We start from the raw sequence: 20372 nt of genomic DNA, 5'->3' as shown, positions 1-20372 counted from the left end.
AAAAAAAAAAAAAAAAAAAACCTTAAATAAGCTTTTATGCTGGGCTGGAGAGATGGCTCTCCACTCACTGACTGCTCTTCCAGAGGTCCTGAGTTCAAGTCCCAGCAACCACATGGTGACTCACAACCATCTGTAATGGGATCTGATGCCCTTTTCTGGTGTGTCTGAGTACAGTGAAGGTGTATTCACATACATAAAATACATAAGTTTTATTTATTTGACTGTGTGGGGAAGGGAGAGATGGGCATTGTAAGTATGCATACATGTATCCACACATGAGCTGTGAGTGTGCGTGCATGTATCCACACATGAGCTCTGAGTGCACACGCATGTACCCGTGCAGATGCACAGAAGAGCAGGTCATCCGGTGTCCTGCTCTATCAATCTCTGTCATGTTCCCTAAGACAGTCACTCACTGAACCTGGAGCTAAGGTGATGGCTAACAAGCTCCTGCTCTCCTCCCTAAGGGAAGAAAGTACAGTAACTGCCCACAGATCAGAGTCTGCTACCAACAGTATGGTTAAGTAACTTCCATGGGAGAAACCGAAAATTTACCTTTGTACTGGCCACACCAATCTCAGGACCAGCATTAATATGAACCCCGCAATCTGTCTCCCTTGATATAGAACTGCCGACTGTATTTGTGATCCCCACGGTTAAGGCTCCTCTCTCCTTACAGTAACGAAGACCCATCAGGGTGTCAGCTGTCTCACCTGTGTAAAATGGACAACAGTGACAGAGAGCAGTTTCAGAGGATGCAGTTTCGTACACGAGAAACCAACCGACTGCCACGCTTTTAATACTATCACTTGTTTTAAATAAAGCATAAGGCGTGCTCTTATTAAATTTATAAGACATAGCCAGGCATGGGGCACACACCTTAAATCATAGGACTCGGGTTGAGGAGGCAAGCAGATCACTGAGTTGGAGGCCAGCCTGGTCTACTTAACTGAGTTCAGGCCAGCCAAGGCTACACAGTGAGACCCTGTCTCAAACAACAAAAACATACATTTACAAGGGGTAGGATATCTAGGATCAGTTTTTGTTTCTTATCTGAAAATTAAACTCTTTAAGCTATATGTAAAAAAGATGTTTATTTTTACTTACTAAGTCATAAATAATGTATCAGTACGATTTAAGACAATCTGTATTTACCAGGTCATCTGAAATACCAGTTTAAGTGTCAGTTTAAAAGATAGGGTTGAATTATTGGGAAACTTGACTTAAAATTACCTTTTCCCCTTCAAGTCTAAAGTGAACACACCTGATTGACTAATGAAAAAGCAGACATCATCTCGGAAGACTGGAGTGTTTCTATCCAGGAAGTCACTGGCCAGCTCCACCATGACCGGCAGCTCTGTCAGCTCCTCCAGGACCTGCCGGGTCTACAGGGGAAAGGACACAGTCTGCCTTAGGCATCCGTTTTCATTGAACTTCTTTGGTCTTAAAGTACAGTCTCCACTTTTCTAATTACAAAAAGAGCATACAGACTAGAGGTGTAGCTCCGTGGTGAGCACTTGCCTAGCACGCGCAAGGCCCTGGGTCCCACCCCAGCACTGCCACAAGAAAAACAAGGCATAAATTTGGAAACCACTAAACAACACAAATTAAAGAAAAATTTAAAGCATTCACCACCCCACTATTAAGAGATACACACTACACTGCTAACTTTCAGTGCAAGCCTTTGAGAACAACTACCAACGTGGATGCTCTATTTTGTTTAACACTAGACTGATCTGGAACTCAGTACGGGCCAAGCTGACCTCAGACCTGCAGTAAGTGCCTGTCCCGGCCTCTGGAGTGCTGGAATTACAGGTGTCAGCCATAATTCCAAGCTCCATGAAAACATGCTTACAAGCAAATATATCCACAAATATGAAACATTTGAGCAGAAAAAGCACTGTTCTGAGTCAACTTGTGTATCACTAATTCTCTAATTCTAAACATATAAAATTAAAGTTAAATTGCAATAATGTACATATTCAGTGAAATTTAAAAATGTACTATATGTATAAATAATACTATTTCAAAAACACGAATACATTTAAGAAGTTCTGTTTAGGGCAGCTCATTATTGTCAACTTTGAAGCAATGGAGGATGGTGTGAAAGAGGAAGCAATGTACTTGTGTTCAAAGGGAATTCCTAATCCTTTTACTAAGTCTCATTCTCACTAAGTTCCTTTTATTCTAGAGGTCAAAAAATTACAAACAACAGAAAGCAAACCTTCAGGCACCAGTCTCTTTCCAGCCCTAGAGATGTACAGGCACATGGTGGAACTTTAACACCGACAACACACATTTTCTTCCTGTCTGCAGCCTTTCACCTGTTCCTCAGGCCAGCCAGCCCTGCCCTGCCTGTCACTAGCCCCCTCCTTTATAGCACATTCCTCCTCTACAGCAACAAAACCACGAAGGCTGAAGCTGAAGAGCAGCTTGCAGAGGACTGAGTTTGTCTCCCAACACCTGTGACGATGGGCTCACAACCATGTATACTCCAGCTCCAAGGAACCCTACACACTCCTGACTTCTCTGGACACCTATCCATCACACACACAAACACACACACACACACACACACAGAGAGAGAGAGAGAGAGGAAGAGAGAGTTAAGAGGAGAAAGAAGAGAGAGAAAGAGAAAGGGGTAAATTTAAACCAAAAACCCCTGCAAAGTTGTCTGTACCCCACGGCCCTTACACTTTTGCTTGCCCACAAACAAACAGAATTGTCCTTTTGTGTTTGGTCCCAAATGATTCTAGTTTGGCAGTTTTTAAGCAATACGACAGCAACATAAATGCCAAGTATTTGAAAATTAAACATTTCAATTTTTATTTACTTTTCTGTTGGTGTAATTTATTTGTAACTATTTCTAAGTCAGTTACTGACACTAGCAAGCTAGATATCTTCCTTTAAACAAATGGAAATAAAAAAATTTCCCCCTAGATTACAAATGCATTATATGGGCATTTGTCTTCAAACAAACCAACCTAACAACCTACCAGATACTTAAAAATAAGGTAACTCAAAAGTATCTCAAACTAATGTGGTGATGAGACATTCTCTACAAATACAGTTAAATATTTTCATGCTAACCTAAAAAAAAACTATTTATGCTGCAAATTCCATTCTATGACCCTGAAAGCCCATAAGGCAGATAAACTCTGGAAAGCATGCTGATTTCAGAACAACTTGAGCATAGGCAGTTGTTACCAGTCGGATACAGACACACTGGAAGAAGCTGTGTCTGTCACTCACTCTTGACTCTATCTTAAAAGTAACCATTCAGTCTAGGATGCATAGAATAAACAGCACTGTTTCATAGGCTACTCACAAGAGATTTCTTACGTGCTTTTATGAATTTTGGCACATACATCCCTTGTAAAATCTCTCCCTTAGAGAAGACAGATGATTCGGAGAATTCTAATATAACAATACTTTGTACCCAAATTGAGGATCAGAGCTGAATGCAGCAGGAATCAAATGCTTTCTTCTGAACAGGAGACCTGGTCACAAACGGACATTACAGAGTCGACCTCATCCACATCTTCCTTAAGTTCTCACTAGCGTCTTTAACTTACTCTCTCTTCATGCTTATGAAATGCCACCTTCTCAGACCAAGAAGGGTTTGCGGACAGGATCTCGGCAAAAGCACAGCTTGCTGACGTGTGAAGGCCGGGAACCAGAGAACTTCACGCACTCAATAAATGACTGGTGTGGTGGCCCTCGCCTACAGTGGCAAGGGAATCTATGTGAGTTCCAGGCCAGCCTGGTCTACAAAGTGAATTCCAGGTCACCCAGGATAGCAGAGTTACACAGAGGAACAAACCCTTAGGGGAAAAAAAGGTTCTCAGGGGAAAAAAAAATAAATATTTTGTGTTGCAGCAAATAAAAAATTATTATCATCAACTTTGGAAATCGATCTTAAAGTAAGAGACCTATATAGGCCAGTGTTTAACCTGCCTCCTTATAAAGTAACTACAGCTAATGCAATTTATTAAGAGGCCAACGTGTCCCAGTTTCTTTACTGACAACCAATATAAGTCCCTTTCACAGATTTCAACTTTTAAAGGTTACTAGAAATACAACTGATGTGCAGATATCCTGGTTTCAACCCAACATAACTGAAATGTGAAGGGGCCACTTACTGCCATACCAGCGTGGTAACTTGTGCCACAAGCAATAAGAATCAACCGCCGACACCGCTGGATCTCCTTAATGTGATCTTTCAAACCTCCCAAATTCACTGAAATAGAAATTTATGTATATAATTACTTAGAAAAGATCGATATAAAACAGGGAATCACTTTTCATCAGTATCCATGGTCAATGTGAAAAATTAATACTACTGTTTTAATTAATTCATATTCCTTTTTGGAACTGGACCCTCCCCCATCTGCACTCACCTCACCCACCCACCAAGGTGTACAGACAGGCATGGGCTCTACTTTGAGTCACTTTTCATCCCTCTCTGTACATTAAAGACTACCTCAAAGGAAAACTATGGGGACAGAAGCAGCGCATCAGTTGGCACTGAAAGCTGGATCTGGAGAGAGGATGACAAGAAGGCATAAGGAAGCTTCCAGAATGACTGCTCTGTTCTATGTCATGCCTCTGTTGAGGACGATATGATTATGGCTGTTACAAAGGTCTATCAAATCCAGAATCTTATCAGGAAGCTGAGACAATAGAGTCATTGACACTAGTAACTCAAGATAAATTAGCCTGGGCAACACAGCAAGATCCTGTCTCAGAAAAAAATTATAACAGAATGTTACATTTAGAATGATGAATTTGGGGCGGAGCGATGGCTCAGTGGTCTAGAGGACTTGCCGCTCTTGCAGAGGATACAAACAAGTTCAGTTCCCAGTCCCACACAGCAGCTCACACGCATCTGTAACTCCAGTCCTAGGAGATCTAACACTTTTTTCAGGCACAGGCATGCACGTGGTGCACATACCTACATACAGGCAAAACACTCTCTCAAAAATAAAAATAAGGAAGTCTTTAAAAAAAATAAAGGATTTTAAAATGATGAATTTGTGCAGGTGAGATGACTTAGCAAGTAAAGGCTGCCAACCCTGATGGCCTCACTTCTACCCAGGACCCACATGACAAGGAGTGAAACAACTCCTGCAAGCTGTGCTCTGACCTCTCCCTAGATACCATCACATATGTATATATGTAATGTGTACTATCACATATGTATATGTAATATGTACTATCATATATATATATATACATATATATATGTGTATATATATATATATATATATGTAATATGTACTATCCACATATGTACCCACACACATACACAAACAATCAATGTCAGAAGATAAATGATAAAGTAAGGCTGGGAAGATAGGCTAACCCATAAAGTGCTTGTCACACACGCATGAGTTTGCTCCCCAGAACGCATTTAAAAGGCTGAGGATGATGGGGTGTGCTTAAAATCCTAGCTCTGGGAAGAGCATGCGGAAGGATCCCTGGGGCTCACTGCCAGCCATGCCAGCCTAATCCACAAATGCCAAGTCTCAGTGAAAGACCCTATCTTAAAAAAACAAACAAAACAGGGAGGAATAAGCCTTAGAAACAATACCCAAGGTTGACCTCTGGCTTCCACATCAGCACAAGCAAGCAAGCACACACATATATAAACACACACACACCCCTACCTAAACACATGAACATAGGTAGATACAATCAAACATACAAAATGATTATTTTCATTATGTCTAATTATACTTTAATAAACCTACCTAGAAAATTACATTATGTTTATTTCTACAAATTCCAAACTACGGTAATATATTTTTCTAAGAGCACTTCTTGTCTTCAAAGAGACTACACTACTGCCAGACCCTGCAGCCACATTTACAATGTGCAGAGACCATGTAGGACTATGCACTCACCCTGCTATTCTATGTATACTCAGCCTGTTTAGCCAGCCTGCCTTTACGAGAACAATGCAACCTACTTTACCATGTGTTGGATTTCCTATGCAACCAGCTTCACAGCCTTACTCTTAGATCATGGACCCTTCCATGCCCGGTCCAGAAGAATGATGCATGGGTGCTGTGGCAATCACTGCTGAAAGCAGCAAACAGGTTGAAAGCAACCTTAAAACAAACAGCACGTAAATGTTGGGAGCAACGTGTGCACATAGCTCTGTGGCCAAGTAGTGTTCTGAGACAATAAAGTAACTTTTGTTTGGGATAACACAACACAGAGATCAGACACAACAGAGGAGGAACAGGGACAGACAGATCAGTCCTATAGAACAGACATGCTGCCAAGAGGCCAGTAGCCACAATGGAGAAGCAGAACTCAAACTTGAGGTTCTTGGTCAAACTACTCCAAGAAGAAGTTCCTGTTCCCATTCCTTAATGCAACAGTGATGCATTTTGGTCCCTCAACCCACCCCCCAGCCCAATGAGGTTTTTTAATGTGGTACTGATGTGCATTGAACCCTGTAGCCCTGTTTGTATGCAAGCGCTCTTTTTTCTCAGTCTTTGCCATGGCCACTGATTTAACTGTTCAGTTCCAATGTTGGCCTCACTTGGACTGCTGGGACATCTCTCCTCTCTGCCCACCTACTGAAATCCTTCAGATCATCTCTGAAGATGGTGATGGTGATGGTGACAGCAATATTCTCTCAGCAAGTGTGAAGACCTAATTTTGGATCTCTAGCACTCACATAAAAAGTTGGGCATAATGACAGGTGCCTGTATCCCAGCATTACGAAGACGGAGACCGGCAAGTCCCAACGATCAGGCAGTCCAGCCAATCAGCAGCCCCAGGTTCAGGAGATAAGGTGAAAGGTACTGAGAAAGACATGCGACGTAGACCTCTGCCCTCCACATGCACACAGACACACTTGCTCACGTGTATTAATTAGCCTCCCAGTCCCCAGACTCCACCAAAGTAGAAACCAAACAAAGCCACAACAAGCTTTGCCGCTGGTTTCTCGATGACTTGGACTATACATAAACCACACTAGTCATGGTTTTCAGGTCCCCTGTGAGCATTTCTGGGTTAACTCCTGTGCCTGCTGTAAGAGCACAGTGTTTGCACAGGCCTTGGTGTGTGCTATGCTTTAGTAAGTGTGATGTGTGTTCTATTGGTAAAATATTGTGTGCTGTTTGAATCCACTGAGAAACTGCCTCTGGAAATGGGGTTTTCCCACCCCACCCCCACCATTTCAGGCCCAAGAATGTTTGTTCTCTCTGATCTGAAGACAGGTTAGCCCTCTAACACTGTGATAGATGTAACAGATGTTACTACTGTTTCCCCAGAATAAAAAAAGTGTCTGCAGAGAGAAGGAAAAGCTGAAAATTCAGGACCACCTCAATATCCCAGGTCTGTTTCTGCTCTACCCAACTTGACAATGCCCACTCTTGATACTCCAAAGCCTCCCTCACTTGAGGGACCATTTACCCTGACTAAACTCCAACTGACTATGTTACAAAAGCCTCCCCAGTCAATTTCTGCTAGACATTTTGATATTTTGTTCTGTCTGTCTATCCATCATTTTCTATTGATTCTTTCACTTTGGTTTGCCATATACTTAATCAACTCAGCCATACAAAACCAAATGGATGGCTATAAAACAGAAAAGAAACAACAGCTGGAGGCTGGGGTAAGTCATACCAAAGCAAGATCAGTAGCGCCATATAAACAGACAGATAAACAGGGTGCACCTTTAAATCCAGAGGCAGCTGGAGATATATGTGAGTCTAAGGCTAGCCTGGTCTTCAAAAGTGAGTTCCAGGTCATTTGGGACTACATACCACCCCACCCCTCCTTCCAAAAGAGCAGACAGTCTACCAGAGAAGCTAGTATTGCAGATGGAGATCAAGAACAGACAGGTTAAGACATGGTTAGCTAAATACCATGTTTCCTAAACTTAGTCAAACAAATTCCCTGATGGCTTTTAGGCTAATTCTAGGAGTCCTCCAAGGTCTGAAATGACTATACACAATGTGTGAGACCCAGGCAGGCCTCCTGCTGCTCCTGCCTCAGCCTGCTAAGAATGCCATAATCTAGATAATGCTCTAGTCTAACTCTGACAACATACGCCATGACTAGGAAATAGCAAGACTACTTAGGAGGTGGAGTTTCTCAGGAGCATCACTGAACACACACAGCCAAGTCTGGCTCCATGAATGGCTGGTAATGTGACCTTTGGCAAACATTCAAACTGACAGCTCTAACGTCCTCATCTTTAAAACAAGGAAGAGAACTGCTATCCTGTTTATATTAGAACCTGTATGCACGTAATACATGTAAGAGTTTTTAAACATAGTAACTGTCTCAGCGCTGGTGGTATGACTCAGAAGTAGACAACACACATAGCACATGCAGGATCCTAGTTTTGTTCCCCAGGATGTGGCACAGAGGGATTAAGACAATACAGTAACAACAGGAATAAAAGCATACCACGAAGTTCTCAAAGTCGGCTTCATTCTCTTCACTTAGCAAACAGATCTTTTTCCTGACTTAAATTCCATGAATCCTTTGAGCACTGTTCTCTGGCCCTGGGTCTCCTTGCTCATAGATCTATAGTCCTCACTGTCCCACTCCTGTTGCTCCCCAGTTCCCCATTCTTCCTCTTTTCATTTTGCCCAGACAGATCGACATCCTACTAATATATATAACCCAGGCTCTCCCTTCCCCTGCACCTAGAGACCAGATAGCACTCAGTCTTTAAAAGCTACTCAGCTTCCATAACAGAGGTACCCCACTGAGCCCACCGTCCACCGTCCACCTCCTCAGGACAGTTCCTCTCCCCAACGTTCCTAAACTGGCTTTTACAACTCTTCAAATCCTAGATCTGGGACATACCCTAAACTACCCAGCATAAGCATAACTGAGCATGAGCAGCCTCCTCATGGCTTTCCCACCAATGCCCTCAGCTAATGTTCTTCCAGGCAGCCCAGTGTTCCCATCTGACCTCCACTTACTTACATCTTCCAAACCTACACCTTCTTACATTGTGAGGCTTCCCCGCATCCCCATCCCTTTCCTAAATTCAATACTAAACTTTAAACACTTTCTAGTGCTTGGATCATATTTTACATTTATTTAAATAGTTAATTATGTATTCACATGATTAAATTATTAAGGGCAAGACTACATCAGAAACTCTGCTATGGTCTACTCCCGTGACATGAGTTGGAGACAAGAGTCCAGTCCTGAGGTGTCTGTAAGCTGCTGTGGTGTGTGCACTAGAGACCAGAGCTGCTCTTTGACTTCTGCTTTCAACATGGAGCAAAGTGCAAACATGAAAGACCTCTGCAGAAGTTCATGTTTTGCTACTTATGAAAGAAACCTAGAGGCTGGAAAGATGGCTCAGTAGTTAAGAGCACTTGCTGTTATTGCAGAGAACTTGGGTTCTGTTCCCAGAGCACACATGATGGCTCCCAACTATATCAAACTCCAGTTCCAGTTCCAGTTCCAGTTCCTCTTCTACTCTCCAGGAGAATCAGGCACGAATGTGGTACACATATATACAGGCAGGCAGGCAAAGTGCCCAAGGTCTGACAACCACAGCAGGAACCTAGTGTGTGAGTCACCTCTTAGTGGGATTATGCACATTCACGCTGTGGGCCCAGCCCTGCTATCCAAACTCTAGAACTCTCCAGCATACCCAGTGGAATCTACCTAGGAGACCATGACTCTCTGCCATTCCCTCAGAACCTGTCCCCACCAGCCCACTTCCTGTCCCCAAATCTGAGCTGACTCAACACACAGTGAAATCACACTTTGACACCTGGCACTCTCAGCTGTTCCACAGATCTATAAGAAGGACAATAAATTGTCAGGTTGCTAATGGCACTCCCCCAGGAGACTTAAATGACAAAATACAAAATGTCATTACCAGTGTAGTCGTCAAAATTAACTCTTCCTCTCATTGTGTTCACAACGGATTCTGGCTGCTCAAAAATTTCCTTCTGCATAAATGAACTAAAGTTGCCTACAAAAATAAAAATTATATAATTAAAACAACAGTGAATAAGCTAAGAAATCTGTACACAATCAACTATCTCTTCAATATAAACACATAATCTCAACGTAATCTTGAGAGATGAAACAAAGGTCATGCAACAAGGAATTTTCATTTTGACTGACTTCCTAAAAGCCTGGATGAGTATTTCCACTCCACATGAGAAATGAACACGGAAGAAAACCACTTTATTTACTTAGTAGCTAAAATTCATAGTTATATACAAATAGGGGCAGAGGATAAATTTTTGAGTCAAATATAAGTTTAAATCATCAAGCTAACCTTTACTATGTCAATTGGGAAAACTCCTTACTTATAAATAAGATCAATATTTACTTCCTTGAATGACCTATAGTATGGCTCATGGAACTTTGAGGACATTAGCTCTATGATATAATCCCTACCACAGCACAATCAGAAAGGAGAATAAGAACCCTAACAGTTAACAGCAGTACACATTATGTGGGGCACATAGGTATCAGGCACTATTCTAAGAGCTTGTGTAGATCAGCCTTCTTGATCCTCACACCTGAATGTGATAGATTCTATTTCCCCTCTCAATACATGAGAAGGCTGAAGCACAGAGAGAAGATAATAAGAGTACTGAACAGACATGAGGCATACTTGCCCTTACAAAGCATCTTTAAGCATTTGGTACTCCTTGATTCTTACAAAGTTAAAAACAAACCATGAGTTAGATTCAAGAACTATTCTAAGACCAGCAGACCATTTCTCCAGAGTCATCCCTTTCCAGGTTGACCATCGACTCATGTGGAAGACTCCACAGCTTCATCAGCCATAACAGAAGTAGGAGCATCCTTTCTTAAAGCGTCCCAAGTCCTAACATTACAAGGTACTCACCCTTCATGATCTGCTGGAGCTCCATCTGGAGAGTTTGCACAGCTCGGCCAGGATGGTCCCCTGCAGTCCGTTTAATCCGGTGGATAGAGAGACGGCCATCCACCACTGCTGCAACATCATCATCTTCCAGAAAGATGACGCGATTGGTGTGCTCTATCACGGCACTACAAAACGGTCCAGGAGATGGTATCGATAACCAAGGATACAACACATGGACCAAGCTCAAACATCAACTCTCATCTTACACCACGTGGCAATGCCTCCGCTTCCTACAGGGCCGTATTAAACATGTGGTCACTGTGAACAAAAAAGTGAAATGGCCCTCTACACAGCAACCTAACCAGCAGTTCACCAAAATGAGAATGCAAGGCGGTTTCTGCTTCCTGCCAGCTCTCACCTAAGCCTGCCATTTTAACCGCTAAGTGTTTCTGAACGCTACCTTCCATGTCACTGCCACTGCTGAGTACAAGCTGCCACCAGCTCTGGCTAGCTTCTGTAGCATCCCTAAGTACCCACTACTTTCTCTCACCTCTCTGTTCTCTTTTCTGTCCAAGTCGACAGCAAAAGGTGATGCTAATCAAGAGAATTTCCCTCACCCAACAAATCATTTTTCAGCCTTCTTCTGGCGCTCAGGAAAACCTCAAACTGCCATGCACGTCCTAGCAAGTATCCTTGATTCTCTTCAAGCTGCTTGACGCCCTTTGCGCCTTTGCAAGCTCACAGTGAGTGCTCGTCCCCCAACCTTTCACCTAAGCATCTCCTGATCCCCCAGCTCAGATTGAGCTTTGTTGTCCTACAAAAAGATCTACGCCTTTAATCCCAGCACTTGGGAGGCAGAGGCAGGAGGATTTCTGAGTTCGAGGCCAGCCTGGTCTACGCAGAGAAACCCTGTCTCAAAAACAAAACAAAACAAAACAAAAAGATCTACTCACAAGGGGTTAAGGGAGCATGCTATAGGAACTGTGTAGCTCTTGTCACAGTAGGAACTCCACAGAGATGCTTTAAAATGTATCTCCCCTACTATGACAGTCCAAGTAGTATTTTTATTGCACCATTCTCCTGAGACTAGTATATGGTGTTGTAGGATGTTTGATAACACTGTGAACCCCAAGATTGTGGCATTTACTGAAAAAAACTGTTTCTAGTTGTAATGTGGCTCGGCCCTCAACACATGCTTTTAATCCTTCTAGCTGGAATACAGACATGCCCTTACTACAAATCTTTAATCCCAAACAATGAAAGTAAAGTTAGTTTGTAGAGGGAAGCATGCATGTTTGAAAGTGATATTTAATTGAGAGGCAGACAAAGTGACAAATCAGAGAAAGATTTGACAAACTAGGAGATACCCAATTCTCAGGAGAAGAGAAAGAAAAGGGAAGCTACTTAAGACAGCAGTGCAGAGAAAGGTGGGGCTGGGGTTCAGTTTTACCAGAACAGTTCTATAGAGAGACAAGTTGTAGAGAGAACAAGGTAGACACAGGTGAAGACAGAACAAGTCAGACAATGAGAAGGAGCCAGAAGATCAAAACAGATTGCCAAAGTTAGTAAGACGCCAAGCAGAGCAATTCAGGAAGCCGAGATAGAAGACAGATTGAATCAGTCAGCTTGAAGAGTTTGAGGCAGAATAACTGAGTTAAACCAGCCAGCCAGAGATCAGAAAGAATTACTAGAAAGGGTGAGCCAGTGTCAGAGGCTGAAAACAATCTTGGTCTAGATTAAATTGTACAGAGGCTAGAAGCTTCCAGGACAAGGCCTAGGTTAGCACACTGAGGCAGTAACCCTTGGAGACAATTATTATAGGAGAATAAAATTACTTTTACAATATGGATCCACTAATAAGCATGTAAGAATGAATATTAATATTCTTTAGCAATTCCGAGTTTGAGTCTTGACTATCAACTCTGTAATAAACCCGCTTACTGACAGCAAAGACAAATTTGAAAAATCTAGAAAACAGTAAAGTTTGTTTCTCAGAAGTTCTAAGCGGTATCATTCTCATTCCCTCTCATGTCCAGTCCCAGCGAATGAATCAAGCATCTGCAGACAATGGACGTCCTATTTTACCCCCACTCCTACAGTATTTGAATTACCAATGCCTCTAAATAGTCTGTTTTCTTTTACATTTTCAGTCTTCCTTTGTAGAAGGGCTATGCTGTAAGTCAACTCAAAATGTAAAAGCTAAATGCCCACAACTTTAAATGCTGGAAAAGCAACCCCTCCTCCCTATAATACTTAGGTACACCTCCCAGAAATAAAACAAAACAAAGAAACAAACAAAATCTCCAGAGTAAAGGCATTGGAATGGGTCTCTAAGAATACACATGTAAAGTGACCATCATGCTCTGAAGTAGGAGGAAATGTGAGGCTTGTCGCATGTCTCACAAGACTGAGCGCAACTCTTTCAACTAAAGAGTTCTGGAGCTGAGGGGTCATGCAGTGGCAAGCTGCCTGCTTGCTTGCTTAGTATTCCAAAATCAGTTCTATTCTCAGCACTTGGTACACGCCTTTAATCCCAGCACTCGGGAGGCGCAGAGGCAGGCGGATTTCTGAGTTCGAGGCCAGCCTGGTCTACAAAGTGAGTTCCAAGACAGCCAGGGCTATACAGAGAAACCCCGTCGGGGGGGGGGGGGAGAGATACTGTCATGGTTTGGAGAAGTTTTCCTGAAAATTCTCTTGACTCAATGAAGGCAACTCACCTTGCATCAGAAGCAAAGTAATATTCAACTGCCTTTTCCTCAACAGGGAAAAGGCATGTCGTGCTGTCCACACGGGAAAGACCGCAGCTTCCTTTCTTGTCTTTGCCTAGAGCACAGAGGTTAAGTTACAATTAGCAAGCACAGAAAATCATGCTACAGTTTAGAAACAGGCACAACTGTTCATAAAGTCAACAACAAAAAGCTGAGCAGCCAACTAATTCAGTAATTCTCACAGTGAGGGGGCTCACGGGGCTCCATGCACTGCACCAGTGAGGACGGACAGAAAGGGCAGACACAGCACCCACAAAGCCTTCATGGCAGACAGCAGCACTGCACTGTAAACTCCGTAAAGTCATTTCTTTTCAACTAGAAATCCAAACATTTTTTAAGAAAAACTTTAAAACTCTAGGGGCTGCAGGGCTAGAGGTGCGTCTCAGAGATAAAGGACGCGCGCTGCTACTGCAAGAGGACCCAAGCTGGGGCCTCAGCATCCACGTGGTGGCTCACATCTATCTGTAACTCCAACCCCAAGGGCTCAGACTCCCTCTTCTGCCTCCTGGGTACCAGGTGCTCTCATGATACACATAAATACATGCAGGCAAAACAGTCATACATAAGACTTTTAAATAAATAAAAAACAAACAAACAATAGTATGCAATGAAAAACAAAGACAAAAAGACAGACTAGTGCCAAATTATTTTTTTTTAAAGAAAAAAACTTGTCTGATTTTTAACAGCAAGTCAGCCCAGCAAATCAGGCCTAGAATATTCATTAAAATCAAAGCAAAGGGAGACGATGAGATGGCTCACTAGGTAAAGACTAGCCAATAAGCTAGCCTTCAATCCCAGGTCCCACATGATGCAAGGAGAAAACTAACTCCTACAGTTTATCCTGACTGCCACGGGTGTGCATAGCATATATACACATACATGAATAAATAAGTGTAATTAAAAAGCAAATCAAAGACACATGCCATTTTAACCATGATATGCCGATATGACACCTACCCCTAGTCACAGGAAATGCTATAAGCCAAATATCTTTCCTGTCTTAGTATTGTGCTTTCAGTATCTCATTAATCCTGGCACTTAATTTTTCATCAGTAATAATTGTTTTGTTTTGATTTCTTTTTTGCTAAGTCGCAACTTATTTAGAAATAAGGAGGTACGTTGGTATGACCAATTCTCTAAGCTAATGCCAACTGAGCTGGTACACATATGTATGTATGTATGATTCAGATCCTGTCCGCCAATATATGCACAATGACTAGATAATCCTTCTTAGATAGATGCATCCCAAGGTCAACCTGTGGCTGTCTGGAATAATGTAAGCATGAAACCAAAGTTGCACTTCCCAGCCAAACTCAAAAGCAAAGAGAGTCAAACTTTAAAAGATAAGTATGCATTGACAAACTGTGGAAAAGCAGCTCACTCACAAGCGATGCTCCACAGGATGCCGCTGCAGTGATAATTAAACAGCCACTTGCACCTGGCAGAAATCTTAAAGCTGACCATCAAAAAGTGAATTTTAGGCCAGGGAGCTTAGTGGCACACACCTTTAGTCCAGCACTAGGGAGGCAGAAGCTGGCAGGCAGGTTTGTGTCAAGTTCTCGGCCAGTGTGGTCTATACAGTACATCCCAGGCCAAGCTGAGCTACACAGTGAGATACTAGAGAGAGACTCACTGGTCAACAGAACTGGCTACTCTTTCAGAGGACCTAGGCTGGGTTCCCAACACCCACATGGTCGCTCAAGCCAGGGGACTTGACTCATCGCCCTCTTCTGGCCTCTACAGGCACTTGTGGTGTGTAGACATATATACATATATATAAGCAAACACTCATATATAAAATAATCTCAAAAAAATTTAAAATAAATCCCCTTTTTAAAAAACCACACTGAATTGTTTCTAAAAAGAGTAAAGTCATATGTGTATGCCTCTAATCCTAGTATTCTGGAAGTTGAGGCAGGAAAATCAATATCTTAGCTATAAAGTAAGACTTTGTCTCAATACACAAAATCTAAGTTGAACAGCAAGTAGAAGTGAAGCCCAGAACAACATTTAAAATTACAACTCACTTGTCTCTAAAATGTCCTAAAGCTGAGCATCACTCCAAATTCTTGGGAGTTCATTGTTAAGAGAAGCATCTCCCATTGAAATATGTAAAAGAAACTGACTATAAATGTCTATAACATTCTTTTTCATATGGGAATTCTCTCGCTCAAATAAAACCGTTTTCCAGTGGGAAGAGGTGGCTTTAAGATGGAGACAATGACAAAAGCCTGAAAGTCAGTCCACAGCTCTCTCTACAGCACTCCCACCAAGCCTGATCTCTTGACAGCATGGCACTGGGCTCCATACCATCTGTCTACCAGAACTAGAGAAACACAGCCATTCAGGGTCATCTCCTAGGAAAAATGTTTCTTCCAACTTTTAAAGACCTCACCTAAGTTTTTTTAGTCATTATTTTAAAAGCCACCTAACACAGCCTATGAAATGGCATTCATGGCCCAGAGGCAGTGCGGATGCAGGAGCCTGGAACAGTGGACCCAGACTCGGCTCTCACTGTGGGACTGGTCTTTCTTCTGGAATGGGTGGGAGAGAAGTGAGACAGCGGGGAAGGAGCACTGTCAGGCTCGGAAGGCTAGTTAAGGAAACAAGGCTCTTCCCAAGTACAAGGCAAAAGCAGTCATCCGAAGATGAGGCCGGCACTCTTTTGGTGACTGTTATTCTAGAAGCCAAAAATTACATAGTAATCATTAAGTTTTCACTTCTCTGAAACCAGCATTCCCCTACCTTTTACATAGAAAGCCCTTAGCAGTTAGTAAACAAACAAAAGGTACACTGTTGTTCTCTCTCAATAAAATGGTTCAGAGTTTGCGTAAAGGCAGACCACAAAATTAATTTTGACCATGTGTGGGAGCACACTGCAGCACTTGGAAGGCACAGTCAAGGCTATGAGCTAAAGGTCAATCTAGGCTACATAGAGTGTGTGAAGTTAGTGCAGGCTATACAAGATCCTGTTTCAACCTCCTCTCGGAAAAAAAAAAAAGAAGTAAAGAACCTGGTACTGGAGAGATGGCCCACCAGCTAAGAGGATTTCCTGGCCTTTCAGAAGACAGAGGTTTGGTTCCCTGAACTCGGATCAGGCAGCTCAGAAACACCTATGACTCCAGCCCCAGGGGATCTGATGCCTCTGGCCTCCCAAGGTACCTTCACTCTCATCCACACACCCACATGCAGACACACATGCCTACATAAATAAATAAACAAATAAATAAATAAATAAATAAATTACAAATAAATCTTTAAAAAGAAAACAACCAGCCTGGGAGCTGAGGCTGGGAGCTGGGAGCTGGGAGCTGAGGCTGGGAGCTGGGAGCTGGGAGCTGGGAGCTGGGGATACAGGCCAGTGGTAGAATACCTGCCTAGCATATATATGGCTCTGGGTTTGAATGCCACCCCAGGACCAATAAATAATGATAAACCCTCAAACATAAAAAATAAAGTATGGCTCCAAATAAAATAAAAATCAATCATAATACCAATGTAACTATAACAGTAAAATGTCATGCACTAAATAAATTTAAATCTAGTTCAGTTAAGACTGAGGCTAAGTCACTCAGGAAATGGCTGCATACTTCACTGTTCCTTTCCCAATCTAAGCATGCATCTATATGATTTTAAAACAGGAAGGAGAAAAAAAGCCTCTAATTTGAAATATTCCTCAAACCTCCCATTTTAGTAAAACAGTAATTAAATAATGCAACTTTCAAAATGGCAAAAGCAAACAAACAAGATGTATTCTGCAAATCAGAAAAGTGCCAAAACATTTCCCCATAAAGTAAGCACATTTTTAGAGCCTCAGTTCATTTCAAAAACAAAGAATTAGTAATTGAAGGAAGCAGGAGAAATCCTTCCATCCGTGCAGAGTGCATTCCCACCTCGTTCTGCCTGTGATCCCCACCATGTGCACTGTGATCCAATCTGAGTCCTAGCTAAGGATGTACAACAGAGAAAAATTCTCTCGTCAGTGTTCACAACAAGCTTTTCCTGTCCAGACAGAACTATGTAATTGTATGCACAGTACACACAGATCTGACCAGAGAACATTCACTGCAGCATATGGAGCAGGTTCTCAGAGCTCCTGCACCAAACTTACAACGTAATGCAACAACTTACCTGTTCTGTACAGAATTGGAATGTGATCTGTAGAAAGCTTATGCTCACTCCGCACACCAATTAAGAGAGGGCTACCTCGCCTGAAACGCAACAAGTCAGAATCAAACCTTTTCTATAAATAATGAAATAATGCACAGTATACCTTTTTTTGTTTGTTTGTTTTTTGTTGTTGTTGTTGTTTTCCGAGACAGGGTTTCTCTGTGTAGCCCTGGCTGTCCTGGAACTCACTTTGTAGACCAGGCTGGCCTCGAACTCAGAAATCTGCCTGCATCTGCCTCCCAAGTGCTGGGATTAAAGGCGTGCGTCACCACTGCCCAGCACAATATACATTTTAAGTATGAATTCAAAATTCATTTTAATATTTAATTTAATCTCTTCAAATGATTTAATTTCCTCTCTGAATTGAACTTCAGGCTAACAAAATAACCACATTAGAAAACTGAGTCCTCAGGCCATATCTGTCTACTTCTAATAAACAATTTTCAACTGGCAAACAGCAATTGCATTAAAATCTCACTGAGACAGTGAGGCCTTTCCTCTGCGGCTGCTCTCACTCATGCCTGACAGCGGCTCTGAGTGCTGGTGGGGAGGCCATGAATCCCAACACACTCAAATATTTCCTAGCTGTCGTTTAATGTGAAGAACTTTTCATTGTACACAGACACCAATAAATACTTAGACATCCTGCTTCAGATTAATGAGAACCTTCTGCTTTCAGATCTTAATGGTTCTTTTTTTTTTTTTTAAGATTATGTATAGTGCTCTGCTTGCATGTATGCCTGCAGGCCAGAAGAGGGCACCAGATCTCATTATAGATGGTTTTGAGCCTGCATGTGGTTGCTAGGAATTGAACTCAGGACCTTTGGAAGGGCAGCCAGTGCTATTAACCCCTGAGCTATATCTTTCCAGCCCCCCAGACCTTAAATGCTCTTATTGCTCTAAGAACTTCATGATCATTTCTAAATATCCTAGCAAAATCAGTGGTTCTACAATTCCTTCGGAATCTGACACGAATTTCCAGAAAATATGGAGAAAGTTAATGCTTTGGGTATGAAATTAAAAAATATTCCATATCCAAATTCATAGAGCCACTATGCTCAAAGACAAATCACAATGCCAAATGTGTTCTTTTCCCTAAGAGACTCTGTTAAAGAGAGAAGGGACAGAGGCTAGTAGAGCCAGACCTCTAAGGAAACGGTGAGGGCCGCCCACAAGCTACGGAGAATAACCCTGTAACCTGAATGTTTCCACATGCATGTCATCATTAGTCCTTAAAAGAAGATCTATTGTACCTTGTGCCAACTGCTTGCCCGGGAAAATGGACACTTTTAAACACAAGAGCAAAGGCGCCTTCCTATGGGGGAAAGAAGCATCAGTAGTATTCTTGATAGTGATTCTCAAAACATTTACGACATACAGGATTCTGCTCAGACACTTCTGTTCACACTTGTGTTCTTTTGAATTAGTTTTTAACAAGTCTCCATTTTAGATGCCGCAGCAAGATCTCCCTAATATCCCAGCCCGCATCTTAGGTAGACACTGACTCCTGAGCTCTGATGTGAGCAAACTTTCATCACCAAGCTTCCGTCCCGATACTCATTGGAAAGTCACCTGTGTGCACAGCATGTTTCTCAATAGACACAGCTCTCTCAGACCACGTGTCTGATCAGGAAGGAAGAGCCAACAGAGAGCCAAGCTCCACATCCAAAACCCATCACACTCACTACTAACCTCCAGCCTTCTGCCCTCAGTCTAGGACTTGACAAATATACACAACCATAGTTATTAAAATGAGATGAAAGCTGGGCGTGGTGGCACACGCCTTTAATCCCAGCACTTAGGAGGCAGAGACAGGCGGATTTCAGAGTTCGAGGCCAGTCTGGTCTACAGAGTGAGTTCCAGGACAGCCAAAGCTACACAGAGAAACCCTGACTTGAAAACAAACAAACAAATGAGATGGAGAGAAGGTTCCCTGGTAGCACCTGCCTCTGCACATGTGTACACGGGTTCATGCATGCAGGCACCCTGGAGCACCACCCACCCCATACACACCCACATACCAACAAAAAACATGACAAGCGTGTACCTGTTAGAGGACAACCTTTCTGGAGTTGGCTCTCTCCTCTGTGAATCTGGAGAGCAAACTCAGGTTGTCAGCCTTGTGCAACAATTTGTCTACTGAGCCATTTTGTCGCCAAAACTTACTTTTTACCGTCTAACTACAGTGAAATAGTTAGAATATAGCTATTGTAAAATAAATGGAATGGTAAATCCAGGGAAAACAAGCTAGTAAGTCAAACAACAGATTTTCAAAATTCCCTGCATTGAATTGTGTGTGTGTGTGTGTGTGTGTCTATGTGCGTCTGGGTATGTGTAATAAAGGCCTAAAAAAGCACCCAGGAGACCAGCACAGGGCTGGGGAGATGGCTCCGTTGGAAAAATGCTACCCACACAGCATGAGTTCTGACCCCTAGTAGTCACATGAAAGATAAGCAACAACAGTTTTAAGATACCCAATGCCAGTCTCCTGCCTTCACTCACACTCACACACACACACACACACACACACAGAGAGAGAGAGAGAGAGAGAGAGAGAGAGAGAGAGAGAGAGAGAGATAATAAAATATCTCACA

At 42.5% G+C, this 20372-nt stretch overlaps 1 protein-coding gene across 1 annotated transcript in view; it reads right to left on the bottom strand.

The window, feature by feature from the left end:
• The window catches only part of Gfpt1 (glutamine--fructose-6-phosphate transaminase 1), a 55160-nt gene that overhangs the window by 15716 nt on the left and 19072 nt on the right, over positions 1–20372 (bottom strand). The window contains exons 6-14 of the mRNA XM_029535280.1: positions 19032–19093; positions 17740–17819; positions 17502–17555; positions 13558–13663; positions 10862–11025; positions 9875–9970; positions 4143–4240; positions 1265–1385; positions 556–713 (exon numbers count right to left, since the gene is read on the bottom strand). Of these exons, the coding sequence (XP_029391140.1) occupies positions 556–713; positions 1265–1385; positions 4143–4240; positions 9875–9970; positions 10862–11025; positions 13558–13663; positions 17502–17555; positions 17740–17819; positions 19032–19093 (939 nt within the window). The remainder of the gene's footprint in view (positions 1–555; positions 714–1264; positions 1386–4142; positions 4241–9874; positions 9971–10861; positions 11026–13557; positions 13664–17501; positions 17556–17739; positions 17820–19031; positions 19094–20372) is intronic.

The sequence above is a fragment of the Mus pahari genome, chromosome 2 (genome assembly GCF_900095145.1).
Source record: "Mus pahari chromosome 2, PAHARI_EIJ_v1.1, whole genome shotgun sequence".
Lineage (NCBI taxonomy): Eukaryota > Metazoa > Chordata > Mammalia > Rodentia > Muridae > Mus > Mus pahari.
The sequence above is the reverse complement of the archived record's forward strand: the minus strand, read 5'-3'. Positions and strand labels throughout refer to the sequence as shown.